Source organism: Bombus affinis, chromosome 1, assembly GCF_024516045.1.
Source record: "Bombus affinis isolate iyBomAffi1 chromosome 1, iyBomAffi1.2, whole genome shotgun sequence".
Taxonomy (NCBI): domain Eukaryota; kingdom Metazoa; phylum Arthropoda; class Insecta; order Hymenoptera; family Apidae; genus Bombus; species Bombus affinis.
The window spans coordinates 15,057,492-15,077,042 of record NC_066344.1 but is presented as its reverse complement, the minus strand read 5'-3'; the positions used below and the strand labels follow the sequence as shown (position 1 = coordinate 15,077,042).

Sequence of the window (19,551 nt, the reverse complement as noted above, 5' to 3'; positions counted from 1 at the left end):
ACGTCTAATGTAAATAACAAATATTTTGAAATAATATGAATTCGCGCCAGGAAACAATCTAGATGTCTCTTTGATAGTTTGAACAAAGATTCGTATCTAGTTTTTATAAATTTAATGATAATTATGAATTTTCTACAACTCTATGTATTTGTAAACAAGTGCAAGTTTTGATCAAGATATTATTGATAGATTATTCGTGTGCAATTGTTAAGTTTATAATGATTAGAATGTAAAATAATTATACACTATCTTAAGTAATTATTAGTTATTTATCAAAATGTTTGTAAAATGTATTAGTGTTGTTGTTTGTACTATTTGTTTTTTATACACCTTTTATATTTTATGTAATTTGACATATTTTTTATCGAATATGCCGAATAAAAATAAAGAAACGATTACTTCGTCAGAAAAGGGTAAATAATAACAACAATAAGAATTAGTAATATTTTAATTTTGTCGATTGAACAAACAATAGGGTACATAACAATTTATGTTTGCAATTCATATTTTGTTTTACAAAATTATGTTACAGATGAAGATACAGAGTCTATATTATGGTTGCTAATAATAAACATGTCTCTATTAAGTATTTTCATGTTCCAACATTCACTTATGGCAAGTAATGTTGTCAAACATTTATTTTGCAAATTACATATGGATTATATGGAAAGAAGTATTTATAACGTTACTAGTGCTATGACTCTTCATTTATTATTTAATAAATGGCAAACTATTTCATCCATTGCATTATGGAATGTTAATATTTCTTTTAATAATGTTTTGTGGTTTACATTTACTGCTTTACATGTATTGGCTTGGTCAATAATTTATAGTGGATGTTTGATGATGGATATATCTGAATTAGTTGGAATAAAACAAGTATATTACAAGTTTTCATTTAGACCAAGTCCTATGCTAATGAAGTCAAAAGAATTGTTACGTTATTACTCACACATGAGACATCCAAGTTTTACAGGATTTCTTATTATTTTATGGGTATATCCTCATATGACGTAAGGCATATTCAAGATATCAATATTATAGTACTCAAACTGTTTGTAATAGATAAATAACTGGTTTTTAATATTCTATAGATTAGACCGATTATTATTGGCTTTGATACTCTCAATTTATATGACCTTAATGTGGACTATTGATAAGGAAGATTACAATTATCATGCTAATCTTGTGAAGAGAAAACAAAGAGAGTTATTCTGATTTTCACTTATACATACTAGTTTGCTTTATCAACTTTTGTGTTCATTACAATTAAGTTATATATTCAGTCGTTTTAACATTAGTTTAAAAGCTTTATATTGTAAAGTATGTATATAACAAATATAAATATATAGAATTACTTAAATTTATGTTTTTAATTATTACGTCTGAATCATTAATTAGTATATCTGTTATGACATAAGAAATTTAATTTACAATTTCAATCAAAAGAGCCGTTCCTTTTAAAATCCAGTATGATTGTTCTTTTTCAGAAGCGAGTAGAACTGCAACAACAAAATTAGTACTATGTCCAGTTGTGGATAATACACCTGCTCGAACTGCTGTTTTATACAAAGGGCAAACATATCTTGAATCATCTTTTGGTAATTCTAATACTGGATTTATATGTAAAACTGGAAGAGATGGATTCATTTCACCTAAAATAGATCATTTATTTGCCTTTCGTGCATTATATATTATTTAAAGAATAATATTTTCTGAAATTTTTTTCAAATTTTTTACCTATATTTGCGTCTACTAAAAGCATGGATCCAAAATCCCATCTACCAGCATCAATAAATAACCCATGTATTAAAACTCCATCTTCTGGTACTTGTAAGTTTTTATATACCTGTATTACCTAAGATATTATATCAGATATCTGAATGAATCATTCTTTTATTGCATAATATTTAATTGTGGTAAAATATTTATAATGATCAGACCTCCTTTTCAGCCTTTTTGTGCTCTATTTCAATATCTTCTTGATCAAGAACAACTTTGGTAGCAATAAAATCCAACTTTAGGTGGTCTATAGGAATGTTATACTTTCTAGCACATGTTTGTAACATGCCAGTTAAAAATCCTTGTGGAAAGGATAAACCCGAAATCCAAAAAGAAATTGGCTTTATATCAATTAACCAAATCTGTAATGTATAATACTTACTAAACTAGTTATTTTTTATATTTTACAATTTTTTTTTACTTGAATGAAGTCAATCCTTAGCTCTAAGTTCCTTATCCAGCTTCCTAAGGTTTTTAATGATGGATACACATTTACATTATGCCACATTTGTGGTACCTAATTTGTGTAATATATAATAAGTATTAATAATATAATATTAAGAAAAATTTATAAAAATAATTTAAAGATATTAATATGAATTACACCATTAAAAATATTCTTTGACAAAAATTTAATAGGTCGAAAATTATTATAAAACCTGATTATTGACAAGAGCCACAAAGACGTTTTCTAATTCCTCAGACATAACAACGAAACCTTTGATGGCACGTTGTAAATTTTCTATTGATATATGTATCTTCTTTAAAAGTATATTATATCTATCAACCTCGTGAACAAGAACAGTACTTAAGGACGGAAGTCTTCCCATTGAATCTCTCTGTAATAATTTTATAATGATATCTGCTTTATAATTAATAGTAGTATAAAGTGAATAACTGTCGATTACTTTCAAGTGCTCTGGGTTGCATTTTGTAATATCTATTTGCAATTGAATTCTATCCTTTATCATGTCAGCAATTTCATATGCTACATCTGAACTAGATTTATCTTGATCTGTGATAGATTCTTGTGGTTGTACTTCCAAAATGGTATTTAGTACAAATTGTGCTTCTTTTAACTAATATAATTATACAAATATTTTAATTTATCACAAGGATGTAAAGCCTTTCCTGTTCCTAACTTGACTGTCTTTGATTACCTGATAAGCAATATTTGCATTTTCGTGCATTCCAAAAATTTCTGGATCATCAATTATAGGAAAAGTTTCTACAAAATCTTGATACTCTTGTAGGGTATCGTAAACAGGACAGTAATACTTCCCAGATGGCGAATAGACATAATCTGTGATCATTTATAATAACAATATATATTAATAGTTATAGATATTGTAAGTTATTTTTAATTACAATTTGTCTTTAAGTTACTCACTGATATCCAAAGATTTAGGAGAAAAGAAAATAGCTAAGATTGTTTTCATACATCTTAAGTCCCAACTGTCTGTAACCCTACCCCCATAAGTAATTTCACCTAAATTGAACATATAGTAAATGTTTAATGTATTTGATCCTTTCTAACAAAAGAAATAAATTTGAAATATGTTTTATACACCTGTAGTGTATATTAATGCATTCCAATGTATACGATCTTGGACACAAAATAATTTCAAATTTAGCAAACAACATTCTCTGTCGCTGTCGTTAAATTCATACAGAATATTCCATCCTAGGGGTCCAAATTTTTTTCGTTCCTGAATAATTGCGTGGAAAAAGCAAATTCCAAATATAATTCGGCGCCAGCTTTCGCCTAAATCTGTACACGAAAAGAAGGAATCCGAAATTCATTAGAATCAAATATATATTTTGCGTTTCGGATATTAATATAAGGAACCCTTTCTTACGATGATGTTCAAAATATTCTTCGTCCAATTCATGTAATGCTCTCTTGATATTGGCCTTCAGTCCTTTTGGCGGCTCATTTGTAACTTTTACGGAATTTTGAAGAACGGAAACTGGAAAAGCATCACTCGGCATCGAACTCAGAAATAATCGAAAGTCATTATGAATTATTCCCTCTGGTTCCTCAGCAATGTCCAATATAAGTTGCTCCATGTTGATCATCCACGATACAGCTAGATGACAATTCTGTAAAAACACCCATCTACCTTCGATGGTGCCTGCTCGTAGATGTCCTTCTGCAATGGGACCTTGGCCTTGACCTAAAGAAATGGAATCACATCTGTCGGAAAAACCCATATCATGTGCGAATTTTTGAAAAGCACTGAAGGGATCTGATCCAGTTGTAAGTATGAAGATCAATGGTATTTTATTTGATGTATCTGCAAATCTGAAAATTTTCGATAAAAAATTCAATCTGTAAAGCGATGTGGAACATACAGCTTCTTTATACGTACAGAAGTTGCAATGTTGCCATAGGTGATTCTACAAATTTTGGCCCTAAATTGTTCGATACGTAGGCTGTGATTGCAAAAATTAATACTTCCTCCTTCAATGATTTTATCAACATTAATTTTTCAATGTCGGTTAATGTCTCATTCCAATTTTGCGTAGCGATTGTTTGATTGGTAGGGATTATATTAATTTCCTATAAAAAGAAGGAGTAAAGCTATATTCATAATGGAAATAACAAGCAGAATGTAAAAATGATATATTACCTCCTTAAAATATCCAAGAGTCAACGGAATCTTCTTAAATGCGTCGTTTAAAACATTTTTAAATTTCTTAAACGTATTAGCTAAATAATTAATCGAAGTCCACATTTTAGGTGTTAAAGATGGATAATTCGGAATTTCTTCCTATTTGAAACATTTACAAATCAACCGAAAGATATCAGTTACGAGTTACGTAAATAAACCATGCAAGACATAACTTACCACGACAATCCGTGTTGGCCCTCGCAACATAAAATTCCATTGCGCCTGAGACACGATCTGCTCATTTATGTGTACTGCGATATTGAGCATGAAACTAAATATCAACTTGTGTTTCTCAAACAGACCTCGTGAAACGTTTGTGTAGATAGCTAATGTTATTTCATTCAATAAGGTCTGCAAACGCCTCTGCAAATCAGCCTCTTTTTCGGTAGTTTCAATTACCGTGTTAAATAACTAATAAAATGTCGAAGAATGTTACAATATCGAATTATATATTTGCAGACTCGTAAATATATCGTGCAGTTAATTACTTGACTGAAGTACTTTAACGAAAATTGGTACATGGGATCTATGTTCGCGAGGTTTGCAACTACGAAATACAAGACTGATCCACGATTCGCAACAGATCGATATTTTTCGCGCGCAACTGTGATCTTTTTCTCAGTCGCTTCACTTTCAATTAATCTGGTTGCAATAATTGCAGAAGTTTCTTTACTGTCATTTAAGGTTTCTATTAAGTCTTCATTGTCCAAAATATCATCGCCTGCACCGTACAACAAAGTCAATATTCTGTCTTCGATACTTTGCAACTGACCTTTGTCCGCATTGATTTTTATTATTAAATCATTCCTCATTGTTTCCAAGTCTGGTCTTTCGAGACGTACCACATCTCTGCGTAAAGTTTAACGAGGTAGGGAATTTTGAGGTTGAATATACGTGTTACGCGATTAAATATGTGTTCTTAGATTAATACTACTAAAAACAGTGTACATACGCAAGTATCTGTTCTTCGAGGCCTGCCATAGTTACGGTGAAGTTAACTATTGTTACTTTAATACAGATCTCTGGTAAATAATGAGGATTCGCTATTTTCGTTGTAATGTATAATTTGAAATTACTGTCATACTCGACGTCTATATCGCCAAATCGTATCAATGTCCTACCACCCTACATAATCGTATCAAATGATATTATTATAATTGTTATCTCGTATTACTTAAACCATTTAAAGATATCTGAATTATTTTAAAGTAGATGATGTTTCGTATTTACTAAAATAAAGATTTGTTTGAGTAGGATAGGTTCCAAACTTGGGTCCAATACTTCTCCTACTTCTTGAATTAATACAGGAGTTCCAAGCCTTATGGACGCTTCTAGTATCCTCATTAAATGTGTATCCGTCAGTTTGCATATTTTTAAATTGTTTTCTTGTTCCATGTTCCGTATCCACCTATTTGCCTTAATGCGAATAGAATATTGCTGGGAAACGATTCGAATAACTTAAAACGTATTAGAAAAGTTGCTGCAATTACTTGCTCCTGGGGATCAATCATTAAAGGCCAACGACTAGCTTGCGTTACAAAGATCGCATTTTCTGTGCTAACTTTGTCTCGTGGTAAACCATACGTATTCCAGAGACGAATTTCATAAGCATCGACTAATATTGCAATGAGACTATAGTTCTCTGTAGTTTTAATATCGTAGTCTTTGCAACTGGATAACCAAGTTTGTATTAATTCCTCTCTGTACTCATTTGTAAAAGCACCTAGGTAAGCAAGGGCTCCAGCAGCTACCAATGTGTCGCCAGTCAAGTTGACAATTTGCTTGTCAAAACCCTGAATATTTACAACATGAAAAGGAAATTGATAATAATTCATCATGTCGTGTTTTCTGAATCCAACATTTTATCGTACGCGCGTTGATTCTTCCCATCGAACTCGTTCATCCACCAACGCAGATGTCAATCGTCCGGATCTATTCAATCTTGTTTCCGCTAATTCCATTTCAGCTTCTAATTTATTTAAATTTTCTATCGCTGCATCGTATTGTTTCTGCAACTCCTTGATCTTATTTTCCACCGTAAAGAGTTCTTGCTGTTTCAGGGCAAGAACTTCTTCTATCTGTCGCAATTCTTCTTCAGCTTTGTGCAATCTGTGTAATTAATCATTATTACGATTGCTCGTGTCCCATGCGCTATGAGAATTATCTATTTTGTTTTCTTAAGAACTACGAAGAAATAATCTACCTTTGTCGCTTTGGCTCGACCACTCTGTAGATTTTAGCATATCCATCCATTGCTCTCACCCAGATGCACATCGATCTACAAGCTTTACTTTGTCTAGCCACTAAATCTGGTCGAAATTCTGGATGTTGGACATATTCTTGCAACTTTTCTAAAAGTTTATCGCTTATGTCGTCCTTAGGATAAGCCATTAAGCGGTCGAGAAAATGTATGTCACCCAAGACTAATTTTGCGGTTGGCCAATCTGTCCTAAGATAAAAATGCAACGTAACTAGTGATATTACTTACAAGGAATCTATAAAACTCACTTTTCACCCAACAGTAAATTTACTGCTTCCATGACAAAACGCACTAGGTGAGGTGGTTTATGAAATACGCGAATTTCATTAATATCACTTTTATTTAAAGCTTCTAATGCCTTCTGAGCTTCCAGTAAAGCCGGCATTGCTGCTTCCAAGTCTTGCCTAGCATCAGCTTCTAAAGCCGCCGTTTCTTCGGCTTTCGCCTGATAAAGATAAAATTATGTACTCCATAAATAAGATCATCTATTCGTTAAACTCTCTTTTCTTCATTTGTTACTCGTACTTTTGCTATTTCTTCTTCAGCCATTACGACATACTTCACTTTGTCACATTCGACTTGCTGCTTCGCAAGGATTCTCACCAGGTTCGATACTTCGTCGGTACTTGCTTTGAGCTTTGGGGCAAGAATTATCAATTGTTCCTTCATCACGCCAACCATCTCATTGGTTTCTCGCAGTTTCTACCCAAGTAATTGTATTAATCAATTTAATATCCACTTAATTGTATTATAAATGTTAGTGAAGTTACATTCTTTCAAAGAAAGCGTTTTAAACATTCGAAGGAATGTGGGATTATATAGTATTTACGTTGAGTCCATTGGCAATTTTACTTTTCAGCAACTCTATTTCTTTCTTCTTCCTTTCTAAAGTCGTTTGAAATAGCTTTAAAAGCTCTAAATAGCTGCTCGGTGTGGTATAATATCTTCGACGCATTTCTATGAAGAATCGAGCTGTTACTTCTTCTACGCTCTATAATTTTACACGATTTTCTTTCAAACCTCATACTTTCCAATGTTATTTTATGGCGAGTCTACTATAATGGCAAACGATACCTCATGGATCAAGACGCACATGATACTAAGGTTAGCAAGCTTTCCTGAATCCTTTGGAACGATCGTGGCCAAAGAACTTTCTGCTACCGATAAAAGGGCATCATCCGGCCACTTAGTAAACCAATCAATGGTGCAACAATTTACCAATGAAGGAAACATACGACAGCGACGCCTATGAAGATAATAAAATATAATCTATATGATAAAAGATTATAAAATATAATCAATGGCTTCGGTAATAAGTAAAGGGGAGAGGGGTCTGTTATCATATACATACAAAGAATAATTGATATTTTAAAGAACAGACCTAAAGGAGTCGCCTATAGGGCTCATACAGATCATTAAGTGAAGTTGATTTCTAACTCTTCCAATGAAATATTGATAAATTGCGTCTCTGTTTCCTTCGTGAATCCCTGCTTGTTTCGCCGCAGGCCTGGTAGCTATGATAACTTTCTCAAGTTCATCTGCTTCGTACAAGTTTGGTACTTCGCCTGAAAAGAATATCTGTCGATGGTTATTACAGATTAAAGTTATTCAAACAATCGAATAACTTTTTTGACGATAATATTATTTGGAACTGTATTAAAGATACCTGTATTAAGTGTATTATTGATGTCTTCTAAAAACTCTTCCAACACAATCTGAGTGTCGGTGAATAAAAACGTTGTATGTTTAGCCTCGGTACCTGGCTCGAAATAAAATCGGCGAAGATCTTCGTGCCATGAATTTTTATCGTACGTACGCGTAACTTCTATTTGATAACATCTTAAAACATTCGACAATTGTGGTAGGCTCTTTGATCATATTGTTTCGATAGAGATAAATTGTGTAATTGAATAGTTAATGTTGGTACAAACTTGTAACCATTCAAATGAGATGCTAATCTTGTCAGACTTTGCTTTCCCATTCCACCGACACCGATCAAAAGGCCATTGCCTCTTTCAGAACGAAGAATTCTTGCAAGCCTGCAGATGTGTTCTATAGCATCCATGAAGAAAATAATTCTCATGTCTTTTCCCACAGAGAAACGATAATCTTCCAAGTAATCCTATGATATATATTTAAAGATATGAGTCAAATTGGTATCAGCATGAGCGGAGTATATTAGTAATTACCTCCAAAGTTCTTCTAACTTTTGAAATTTCCGTAAGCTCTTCGTAAATTCGTTGTTCCCTTGCTGCTCCGAAGGACATGAAGTCACCAAATAGCAGTATCGGTGGTTTCTCGATAATTTCTTCATCCGGAAGCCGCATCACTTCCATACCGAATGCGTTGATACATATGTTGTTTAGAAGTTTAAAGAAATAGCTCTTATCCTGAACGTTGATCAGTCGGTCGTGGAAAACACGAAGACATTCGTGACTAAAAAGCCTAAAGAATACAAATATTCTTATGCCCTTCTTTTCGTTACAAAATACTAACAGACGTCATGGCTGTTACAGTGTGACGATTATACCTGTACATTTCGATGGGTTGTTTAATGACCGCCGCGTCAACTTGCATGATACCTTGTATACATTTCGACAAATCCCGTAAATTAAAGATGTAATGGCTTTTTTCTGGCGTCGGCAAAAGATCCGTTGCGATTCTTTGATAAACATCGACTGCTGCGTTTACTATTCGATCGCCGATTTGTTTAACAGATTCTACAAAATCTTCCAGAAATCCGTTCACAATTGCCCTAAAAGGAATTCGTTTTATGTCGTGCGTGAAACAATTTTATATGATACGAAGAATTTACTGTTGGGAATGGTTTACTTAAAAATTCCTTTTAGTGAAAGTTCTATAGGGGCTGGGATAAATAGCATGGCAAAATGTCTCACAAATCTCGGTGTTAATGGATTTCTCCCTCCTCCAGGAGGAGCACACGCAACAGTGAAAACAACGTCTTCTATATCCTTCCAGAACAACTTCTCTTTATCGTACATACCATGGAAATCTAGTAATTGTCTATGCCATTCGACAATTATGAATAATTTTGTGTCGAAAGAAATGTATCTGGCGTTTAATATAATTAAAGTACCGTAACAGCTCGATCGGTGGTTGGGATCCGTATGTATCTAATTTTGGCATATTGACATCGTCGACAAATACACACACTCTTTTTCCAATGGGTGCCCCCAGCACGGTTCTTTTCCTTCTTTCCAATTTTAGCTCTAAAATCTCTTGCGTTCTGCCACTGCTGGTTTGAGCAGAGAAGATCAAATTGATCGGTACCCAAAGCTGACTGTCTTCCAAATTATTTAAAACGACTTTCGTTATTACCGATTTACCAACTCCTATAAATTATTTCTTTAACTAGAGTTACAAATCATCTAAAAGAGAAAGTATAAAGGTCGTTAGATTTTGCTAACCAGTATCTCCGGTAAAGAATACCGGTTTATTTATTCCGACTAATTTCTTCATTAAGTAACCAAATCGTACAGTATCGACAGTTGGTACTAGAATATCGAAAAATGGCACTTCACTGTCGTATATAAATTCTGGCATAATATCGGTCCAAGAATCCAATCTATGTTGTTGTACGTTTACATAAATCTCCCATAAATCTATCGACGGCAAACTGCATATCGAAAGAAAACAGGAGAATAGTACGCTATTATATGTACAGAAACAAAAGAATACAAACGCTATTTAATTTTGCGATCGTACAATGTATCTTCGTCATCTTCAAATTGTTTTCTCACAAAAGCTTCGAACACGCCCCGAGAGGCATCGTTGACGTTACCGCCAACGGCCCAAAGGTAGGCAAAGACGAATGACTGAGCTAGAAACGTTCTAATTCGCGCCTTTTCCGTAGTTCTTTCTATCGCATCTGGTTCGTTTAAAATATATTCCAATATCGAACAAGTCATACTTGCTTTACTAATATCAACCTATTGGTAGATGGAACGATTATGTTGGAAAAATTATGTCTCGATCGTTGTGTAAGACGAGACAAATTGTATACCTGTAGAATTGGGCAGACACAATTTTTCCTACAGAATATCAGTCCTTCTTCGAAATATTTTCCGAAGAGTTCGATGATCTGTAATCGATGTTCGTTTCTTACGAGGGCATCAGGAAGTGTGTCTAACCATGATTTCACGTAAGGCATCCACTTTAACTCTGTAGGATCGACATACACCATCCCTTAAAATATAAGAATTAAAAGTTAAAACACGTAAACGTAAAATCGCTGATTAAATAAATGATAGAATGCTGGTCTTCGAACCACAACGACTGACGGTAGCAGGCGATGCCTGGGCAAGATCCATAACTTCGAATAACATACGCATATAAGGAGTGAATTTAATTCTTTCAGAGTTAGCCAGACACAACATTTTATTATCATCTAACACGGTGTTCATATTTTCTATCCATACGGCATCGACGGGTCCATCGCACACAATCCATTGATGGTCTTCCGTGGTAAACTGAACAATGAAAATGAGATTTGTTAAATTTTAGTAAAAGCATTGCTTTGCTTTTGCTCGGGTCAGGATTCCTACTAACGGAACATGCGTGACGAACTGTAAAGCCGATTAAACCATCTTGCCATTCGTTGGTCATTATATCTACTTTTCCATATAGTTCACCGATCGTAACTGCTTTCGGATTGATCAGATACACGTGAACTGGCTGATAACACGGTCCAGGTATAGCCATTTCATACAGTCGACTGTAAGTATTTGCAAGAGTCTGAAATAAAGAGCTGTTATTTAATAGCTCTTGCGTTTGTTAAAAAAGTAATATATAATATAACGAAATAAAAATAATATCTTGACAAAAATTACACCATTTACAATATAAAGGAGCGCACTATTATTCAACCTACTCTCAGAACTGTCGTTTTTCCAGAGCCAGTTGGACCAACCAACATCACTCCATGTCTCACTTGCAAACATTCATGCAGTTGAGTAATTTTCTTCAAAATGCAAGCTTCTGGCTGTAAACCGGCTTCTTTCATTATCTATAAGAATTATGTTATGTAGTTTGGGGCTTGTTATATGGATGCGATTAAAACTATCATTAATTATAAATTACTTCGATAGCTGTGTCCCGTAGGATACCGTATTCTTCCTCTGGAATTTCAATGCCTGGAAAGAGATCTCCTACGATACCTTCGAACAGTTCAGCGTCATCGCGTAGAAACTTTGGTATATTGCTCTCGCGCAAGGCTCTAATTAAAACAACGTCCTCTGGTTTATCAGGATTATTTCGTTTAAGACTACCTGCCATTACCAATACGCTTTTTACAGCCCTTTAGAAATGGGGAAATAATTGGATGTTAGTCGATACTAAACATCATACAGCCATTGAAATTGCAACAACATTAATAGATACCTCATTCCGAAATCATAATGATCCTGCTGGGAAAGTTGTTCGCTGCTAAGTGTATACATCAGAGTCATTTTTTGCGATAACGATTTTGACGATTCGAATCCTTCTGAATATAGCGTAACTTCAGCGATAAGTTCTACGAAAAGACACTAATTTAGTATCGTTTAAAAATATCTAGATCAACGGGAGTTTACTATATTACTACTATAATCGTACTATAATCTGGAACCATCATAGCGAATGGTCGGAACAGTGCTTTTAAATTGTCTGGTAATTCCGTACGACCAGCATATCCTGGATTCATAGTGATGAAAGTTGCGCAAGACATCACCAATTTGATCATTCTCCCTTCGAACATGAATCTAAAAGGTAGAAGGACATTTAGATTTATTTAAACATTATAGCTGAAACAACTTACTCGTTGGCTCTAGCAATTTTAGCATTTCTGATAGTAATTAATTGCTGAGCTATTACGGAAAGCACTTCTATATCTATTCTATTAAATTCGTCGAAACAGCACCAGGCTCCAGAAGTTGCCAGACCAGAAAAGAATCTACCCATCATCTGTGGCACGCAATTTTCCCGTTGTAATTGTCTTTAGTTGTATCAATTTTCAAGCGACTGCCACGAAAATGTATAAGCGATAATATTTGGCGTACTCTGTAATCGAGTCCTTCCGAACAATTGAACACAACGCACTGAACAGCAACTGCTTTGGCTAAATCCTTCGTCGTTTCCGTTTTCCCAGTACCTGCAGGTCCTGCAGGAGCACCACCTATTGAATAATATTTGTAAATACGTATGCTCAGTTTTTTGAAAAGATAGCGTGCAATTCTGCTTTAATATTCATTAATACCTAAATCTAACTGAAGAGCGCCCATAAGGCACAAATAACATTTATCCGTTAGAGGAGTTATGACAAGCCTCTTTTGAGCACCGAGATATTCATACCCGTAAAGATATTTAGAGTTACTCATACGTGTTAAACAATTGTCGAGTTCTTCATCCCAGTAATAACGTAACGCTTTTAGCCAATCAAAGCTCGTACTATAATATAAGTAATCGGTTCTTGGAAAATGGTTCTAACATATGGTACTTTGAATTAAAAAATTGTTACGTTCCAATTTTCACCTTGACATTACTCTATTCTCAACCAAAGTCGTAACGATGTCTCTGGCGTGCACATCAATCGTTATCAAATTAATTATAACATCGCGTATCAATTGTGGCAATTCTTTCCTTACCATTGTCGCCAATTCATTTAAATCCTATAATATAGCAAAAGGAAAGGTTGTCTCGTAGAAATTTTTAGTATAAATTTTACAGAGACACATAGGTATACTGAACTGCGAAACATTTCTGTTCGAACGCTTTCATCTTCTCAATCACATTCTCGGTAGAATCTAAGATAATGTGGATATCTCGGGTCCAGAATATTTGGCATACAGCGAGGATTATCTGGGGAAGGTAAGAAGAAAACAAGTACATAATTTTATTAATCATATTTTATTTTATTTTACGCCTTACTTTTATTTTCAATAAGAAGTTTGTGTCGTAAAAAATATTTCGAAGCAAGACTTATTGTAAATTACTGTAGAAATAAAGCATGTAACCTGAGAAGGATGCATATACAGGAATTGCTCTCGCCCTTTCTCAGCCAAATCTTTTATTCCCTCTTTCATTCTTCTCCTTAATATCGAAAACATAGCTTCCTCGACTCGACCTAGCCAATCTTCGACATTACCTCTTGCTCTCAAACCTTTTCCAAGAGAAACTTTTTCACCTTCCGGTGAGATCATAGCAACTATATCTGTCGTTAATACTATTTCACCGGATTCATTTTCTTTCATTGCAAATTCCAGTCTGTATATCGCATCAAAGCATTTCTGCAAATGTCTTTGTACCGCATGCGGATTCTTTGTCTACCGTGCAATAGTTGGTAGTTTAGTAAACGTTTCAATGTGAAACATAATGTTGATTAATACTTTTAACTTTTCCCTCGTTTCATCGATACCTGAGCTAAAATTTCTAAAAGTTCGTCATTCGATAAGAAGAAGAATCTTGGGAACGCTACCCGTTTCGTCTCAAGATATGCTTCCAAACATTTCATTACTTCGTCTAACATTCGGTTATTCTCCTCAAATTGTTCTAATAATCCTGGTTGTGTGCAAGCTGGCATAGCCAAAGGCGCCTAAAATGTTCTATGTCGCAATCAAACGTTATCAATCGAATTAATGATATTAGCGGCAAACCTTATGAGTCCGTCTCATAAGATCTTTCCAAAACCTGTCAACCTCGATAAAAAGTTTTGCTTCCATGGGTAACTGTCGCTGAATGTCCGGAGCTGAAAATATTGCTTCCAGATACAACCATTGCTGTTGCAAGTATTGCCACGCTTCCTACAGCAAACATATCTCATGAATTAGCTAGATACCTGAAAATTCTATCATATTTAAAAAGATATTCGTACCAAGGTAACCATAAATAAATCCAATTTTTCTACCCATTCTTCGACCACAGGTCGAATGGGACCGACATGACGAGATGCGTTGATAGTTTGTAAATTAATGTTACTTTCGTCCATTGCGGTTTGAATTTCTTCGAGACTACCTATGATGAAAACATCTTTTCCCTCTCTGTAGGGTACAATAATAAATTTAAGATCTTCCCATGTATCTATGACTTTCTTTAACATATTTTCTAAGTTAGCTTCGGAGCTTGCCGCGGCAGCAATTTCCATTAATTCCTGAGGTTTCAAGAAAGCACCGAGCTCTTTCATTCGAGTCCAAGTTTTCTTCTCATCGGGTTTGAAAGTATAGTTCAATATTTCCTCAATCTTCTCCCAATGTCTATCTTTCAAGTCTGGATTTCTCAAGTAACCAAGAATCGGTAACTTATTTCTTATTAATTCAACATTCTCCTTCAAGTTCGGTACAATTTTATTCGGTGGTAAGCCTCTCTCTAACTGAATTATGTGTTTCATGGTACGCATTGTAACCGCAGTGATCTCTTCCACGTCTAAGGTATCGAACTCGGCGGTATACCATTCATGAATAGCATATTCCCAAGAAGTTAAGCTTTCCCATAACAAAGTACGTAACTTCAATTCGTTCATTACTTGGTCTAAACTGTCGAACCTCGTTTGTTCGAGCTTTTTGAGATGAAAAAAAAAATAAAACATTATCAATTGTATAAAGTATTCCACTACAGGAAGCTAATAAAATTTTGTAACTTGACGCGGCACCTTGAATGTCCTTTGATGGGCACGGTATTCTTCCGCCTTAGTTGCACAGGCAGCTAATCGTTTATCGAGTTCTTTCAGAGTATTCAAACAGGCGTCAACGTCGCTTTCATAATCCAATAGCCAAGGTTGCTGTAAAAGCGATAAAATAGATAATGGTAAAACAGAGATTGCGAAAGATATGTTTGGTCAGATCGTACCATTATTTCATCATGAATTTCTGATATTTCTTCGTTCAATGCTGTGATATCCTTCTGAAGTTGAGCATCGAATTTGTTTATTAGCTTTGGCCTCTCTTCTAATCTATTTTCTACGACTAATCGCAAACTAGTAAAATGACTTCCAATACCCTGTTTTCGTAAATACAAAGTTCTTCTTAATGTTACATATTTATAAGAGGATTGTAAAATCATTTGGCCGTTACCAAATAATTAGCCATGTCCATCGACGGTATAGGAAAAGCAAATTCTTCCATTGTATCGTACAGCTCTTTCACGTAATCCAACTGAGATTCCATATCATCTACACTTTGTTGAGCTTGGTCTACAAACTTTATGTATGCAACATATTCTTCGGTCGTCACAGGAACTGTTTCCAAATAATTGATAGCGTCGATCGCTTGCGTTAATAACGCGTCAACTCGACTTTTTCCTAGTCTAATAGCGTCTGTTAGAACCAATACCATATACTGTACAATGACGTAAAAATATCTTCTTTACATTTACCCAGGCATAACAGCTTCAATAACGCTTAATTTCCCTCTGGGAGCAGTTTCAGCAGCGCCTTTAAATCGTTCGAGTTGAATGAAAAAGAGACCGAATGGCTGAAAATCGACTACACTATTGATCAGATCTACTTCTTTCTTGTAACGAATGCTCCATTCTCGAAATAATTTAACATCTCGATTGTCTCGGATAATATCTTCGTCAAACGTCATGTCTTCGTAATAAAACTGTTTGATCTGATTGAATCGTTGGCAATAACGTTTTATCGCGGTTAAATTCTTCTCAAAAATTTCCTTCAATTCTCTCTTGAAAGCTAGCGTGATCGGATCTTGTTCCAAGACTTTCTGAACTTCTGGAGGGTAACCGCAGATACGCTCTTCTATCTTATGATTGATCATGGGCCTCGAATAAATAATACGAAATATAAATATAAATATAATATAAATACGAATATATATAAATACGATATATGAAACGATTTGATGAAACTATTTCATAAATTACTTCTATAAAAGTTGGCGTTTGTACCTCGTGAAAGAATGGAAGAAGGGATCGGACAGCAAAGGTTTAATAGCATATAAGTTCTCCTCCCACATAGTTTGTATAGTTCTTATTACGAAAAGGAAAATACTTTCGGACGGATCCATTATAATTTCTGAAGTTGGTAAAATAAGCAAATCCACGACCCAATATGGCAACTAAAAAACAGTCTTTTTAAGTACTTACATATTACTCTTAATAAACTATCATGTTTTATACCTGAATACGATGCGATGGTGGGCGATTTTCTTTTAATGGAAGATCAATTATATCGTTATCTATCGATTCGTCATTCGGTAAAAATTCCGTATAAATCTTTAGGAGTTGTATAAATCCTCGATAAGTATTTGATAAAAGATTGTGCATCATATTTGTTTGCATATAATCGACCAAGTGAATGAAGCTGAATAATAAAATAGTTTTTGTCATCGCCAAAATTTATTTTCCATATATATATGTACGAAGGATAAAATATTCATAAAAACTTTAATATCATTTTTAAACAACGTCTTACCAAGACAACCTGTAACACTTTTCTCTCTTTCGTGCTTGTTCGATGTAACTCATTTTAAGAATACCATCTTTCGGCATTTTGAATTTCGCAACGCCGAATTCACCTATTACGCCAGCAAATTATATAAGATTACAAAATACATTCTAGGTAATGGGAGAAAAAATAAAACATCTACATGCTCCTTCCAAAATATTACCAAGTTTTCCATATGCAGTTTGTTCTATTGTTATATTGGAATCATCGGGAGTATATCCAGCCTTCAATAAAGCACTGAGGCAAGCATTATTTACAATATCTATTGCTAATCTTCTAAACTCATCTAACTTATTCCTAAGCAGTTCTAGTTTTGTAAACTGCAAATAAATATTTTAAAGATTATACGATATTTATTGCAAATACACGCATACGTATACATATATCAGGATGGCTTTCGTCTTCGATATTAACGTTTTCTATCTGTATAAAATCTTATCTGTTCAAAATAATCAATCATCTATACCTAATACCATCCTAGTGTATATGATACTTTTTTTTAAAGAAATCTTTTTTTAAAACGGCCGATACGTACCTGTTTTTCTACAAAATAAAAAAGTAAAATCTTCTCAAGAATAGAGTTGTCAAAGAAACTCGAATCAAGGAAAACCGAGCACATTGATTTAATTTCTAACAGTGCCTTACTAAGGATCGAGTCCGATACAAACAGATTTTCCTTTAAATAATTCTTTGCCATAACGAATTTCTTATAACTAACTGACTTTTTCCAAACGTACAAAGCCTTCCACATTCGAAACATAACGAATGTCCTTATCTGGAAATATAAATCGTAAAAATATCGAAAAATGAGAGAAACGTTCGATTATAGAACAAATAAAAAAGATTCGGAAGACAAACGCATACTTTCAATAATTTTAAGTAAAAGATGTATTCCCTTTCCCAATGTTCGATAGGAGTAAAACTCATTTCGTCTGGACTATACTGAGTTACACCACTGGCACTGATGGTCATATAAGTTTTACCTACATCCTTATACTGAACAACCCTAAAAAATATTATCGGGAATTATCCACGCGTTCTTGAAAGTTTCCCGTCGCCATAAACGCAAAAGAGCTATTCACTTTAAAGCGTAAGGAGTAAAATATTTCGACGATCGACCCACAGCGTAAATCATATAAAAAAATCCTACTTTGGGATCCTCTCGTAATTGTCGAATTAACTCTAACTGATCGATAAACCTAGGAGCATCAAAATCTGTTTGCTTTTTATATTTTTGAAAAGCCCACGAAATTCTTTCCTTTGATTCGACGCCTATTTCGCAAAAAATGGCCAATTAATAGAAATATTCGTTGAAAATACAGTTAGCAGACAAGCCATAAAATTTGTAATGCAACTTATGCCTGTGTCCGAGGTGACGTCCTTTGTCAGTACCTTCTTCTCTTCTACTTTTGTTAACGAAATACGCGGTTTGTGGATCTGTTTCCTAATTTTTTCTTGTTGCGCGCTAAAACCGGTCTATAGAAATATTGTACATAAATATTTACTAATAACAATCAACTAAATATAAAGACTTATATAAATCCTTACCAGCGGTTCTCGGATTTCCGGTTTGTACTCGATCTTTTCGAGCAACTTCTTATGTGGTATAAAAAACGGAATTTCATCTTTCCTTCTGTATAAAAATTTCCGCAAAATATATCTTATTATATAGAGTAACAAATTCTCATAAAATTTCAGTTTAGTTTCAAATATTCATATAATACTCATTACGTTTTGTAACTACGTGGAGGTTGTCGACACAATTTAAAAGGTAACTTATTCGCAGTAGACTGGAGCACGGTAAACAATCCAGAATTCTTCTCTGATTCCTTAAACGAGGAAACATCTCGCATATTTTCTTCGCTTGATTTACGTTTATCGTTTCTATCCATATTTTTACACGCTAGCAAAAATCATAGTTGAAACGTCTGACTTCTCATCGTTCACGTATCGATTAAACAATGAAAACTAAATAAGAGGAAATATCCAACTCCGTCTATTTTCACGTTTATGTTGCAATCGTATATATTTTCGCAGTAATGCTATCATAACTTATCAATACTAGAAAATATTAGCTTTATTGACTGTTACATTTATCGTACATAGTAGGGCTTAAGTATAAATTAACTATAGGCTATTTATTAAATATACAAATCTAACAAGGCTTTCCTCCTTCTTCTTAATACAGATGACACTGAAGTTATTTTTATTATTTCTTAAAAGACAATATTAATTACTTCCGTTAAGATGTAATAAAAAAGTATATCAAGTTTTAATTAATGGATGATTCATACTATGTGATATGTTCTCGTTAATGTAACGTCATGGAAAAGAATCGTTTCACGTCTACTGATCTTATTGACTTGGGCGAACACGTTATATTA

At 34.0% G+C, this 19,551-nt stretch overlaps 2 protein-coding genes across 4 annotated transcripts; one reads left to right on the top strand and one right to left on the bottom strand.

Annotated features, from left to right (window-relative positions):
• The first annotated feature begins 260 nt into the window (after positions 1-260).
• On the top strand, positions 261-2,184 carry LOC126922589 (nurim homolog). 3 transcript variants are annotated; one of them, XM_050735382.1, is made up of 5 exons: positions 261-413; positions 533-1,013; positions 1,095-1,323; positions 1,491-1,601; positions 1,955-2,184. In XM_050735382.1, the coding sequence occupies exons 1-3, from the start codon at positions 278-280 to the stop codon at positions 1,216-1,218; spliced, it is 741 nt and encodes a 246-aa protein (XP_050591339.1). In that variant the 5' UTR covers positions 261-277; the 3' UTR covers positions 1,219-1,323; positions 1,491-1,601; positions 1,955-2,184. The 3 variants fall into 3 exon arrangements, with proteins under 3 accessions (XP_050591339.1, XP_050591330.1, XP_050591322.1); XM_050735373.1 differs by having other exon boundaries at positions 1,491-1,833; XM_050735365.1 differs by having other exon boundaries at positions 1,491-2,184.
• On the bottom strand, positions 1,298-19,471 carry LOC126922728 (dynein axonemal heavy chain 6). Its single transcript, XM_050735593.1, has 62 exons — positions 18,899-19,471; positions 18,716-18,800; positions 18,529-18,643; positions 18,250-18,439; positions 18,032-18,173; positions 17,703-17,942; positions 17,331-17,487; positions 17,135-17,237; positions 16,840-17,023; positions 16,609-16,778; positions 16,081-16,482; positions 15,780-16,011; positions 15,556-15,705; positions 15,359-15,487; positions 14,585-15,265; positions 14,367-14,513; positions 14,129-14,305; positions 13,728-14,036; positions 13,462-13,572; positions 13,246-13,382; positions 12,971-13,161; positions 12,774-12,889; positions 12,533-12,678; positions 12,331-12,476; positions 12,118-12,250; positions 11,818-12,034; positions 11,609-11,743; positions 11,287-11,472; positions 11,006-11,207; positions 10,742-10,923; positions 10,444-10,667; positions 10,146-10,354; positions 9,815-10,070; positions 9,550-9,741; positions 9,248-9,472; positions 8,907-9,162; positions 8,649-8,839; positions 8,384-8,556; positions 8,099-8,282; positions 7,792-7,963; positions 7,547-7,708; positions 7,243-7,419; positions 6,966-7,162; positions 6,661-6,906; positions 6,329-6,566; positions 5,948-6,250; positions 5,688-5,873; positions 5,410-5,582; positions 4,946-5,306; positions 4,635-4,868; positions 4,416-4,556; positions 4,155-4,345; positions 3,642-4,087; positions 3,353-3,553; positions 3,173-3,271; positions 2,943-3,085; positions 2,691-2,861; positions 2,442-2,621; positions 2,204-2,299; positions 1,944-2,144; positions 1,741-1,858; positions 1,298-1,655 (listed from the first exon to the last, which is right to left on the bottom strand). Exons 1-62 carry the CDS (start codon positions 19,057-19,059, stop codon positions 1,426-1,428), a joined length of 12,252 nt encoding a protein of 4,083 aa, XP_050591550.1. The 5' UTR covers positions 19,060-19,471; the 3' UTR covers positions 1,298-1,425.
• Between the last annotated feature and the right edge of the window lie 80 nt (positions 19,472-19,551).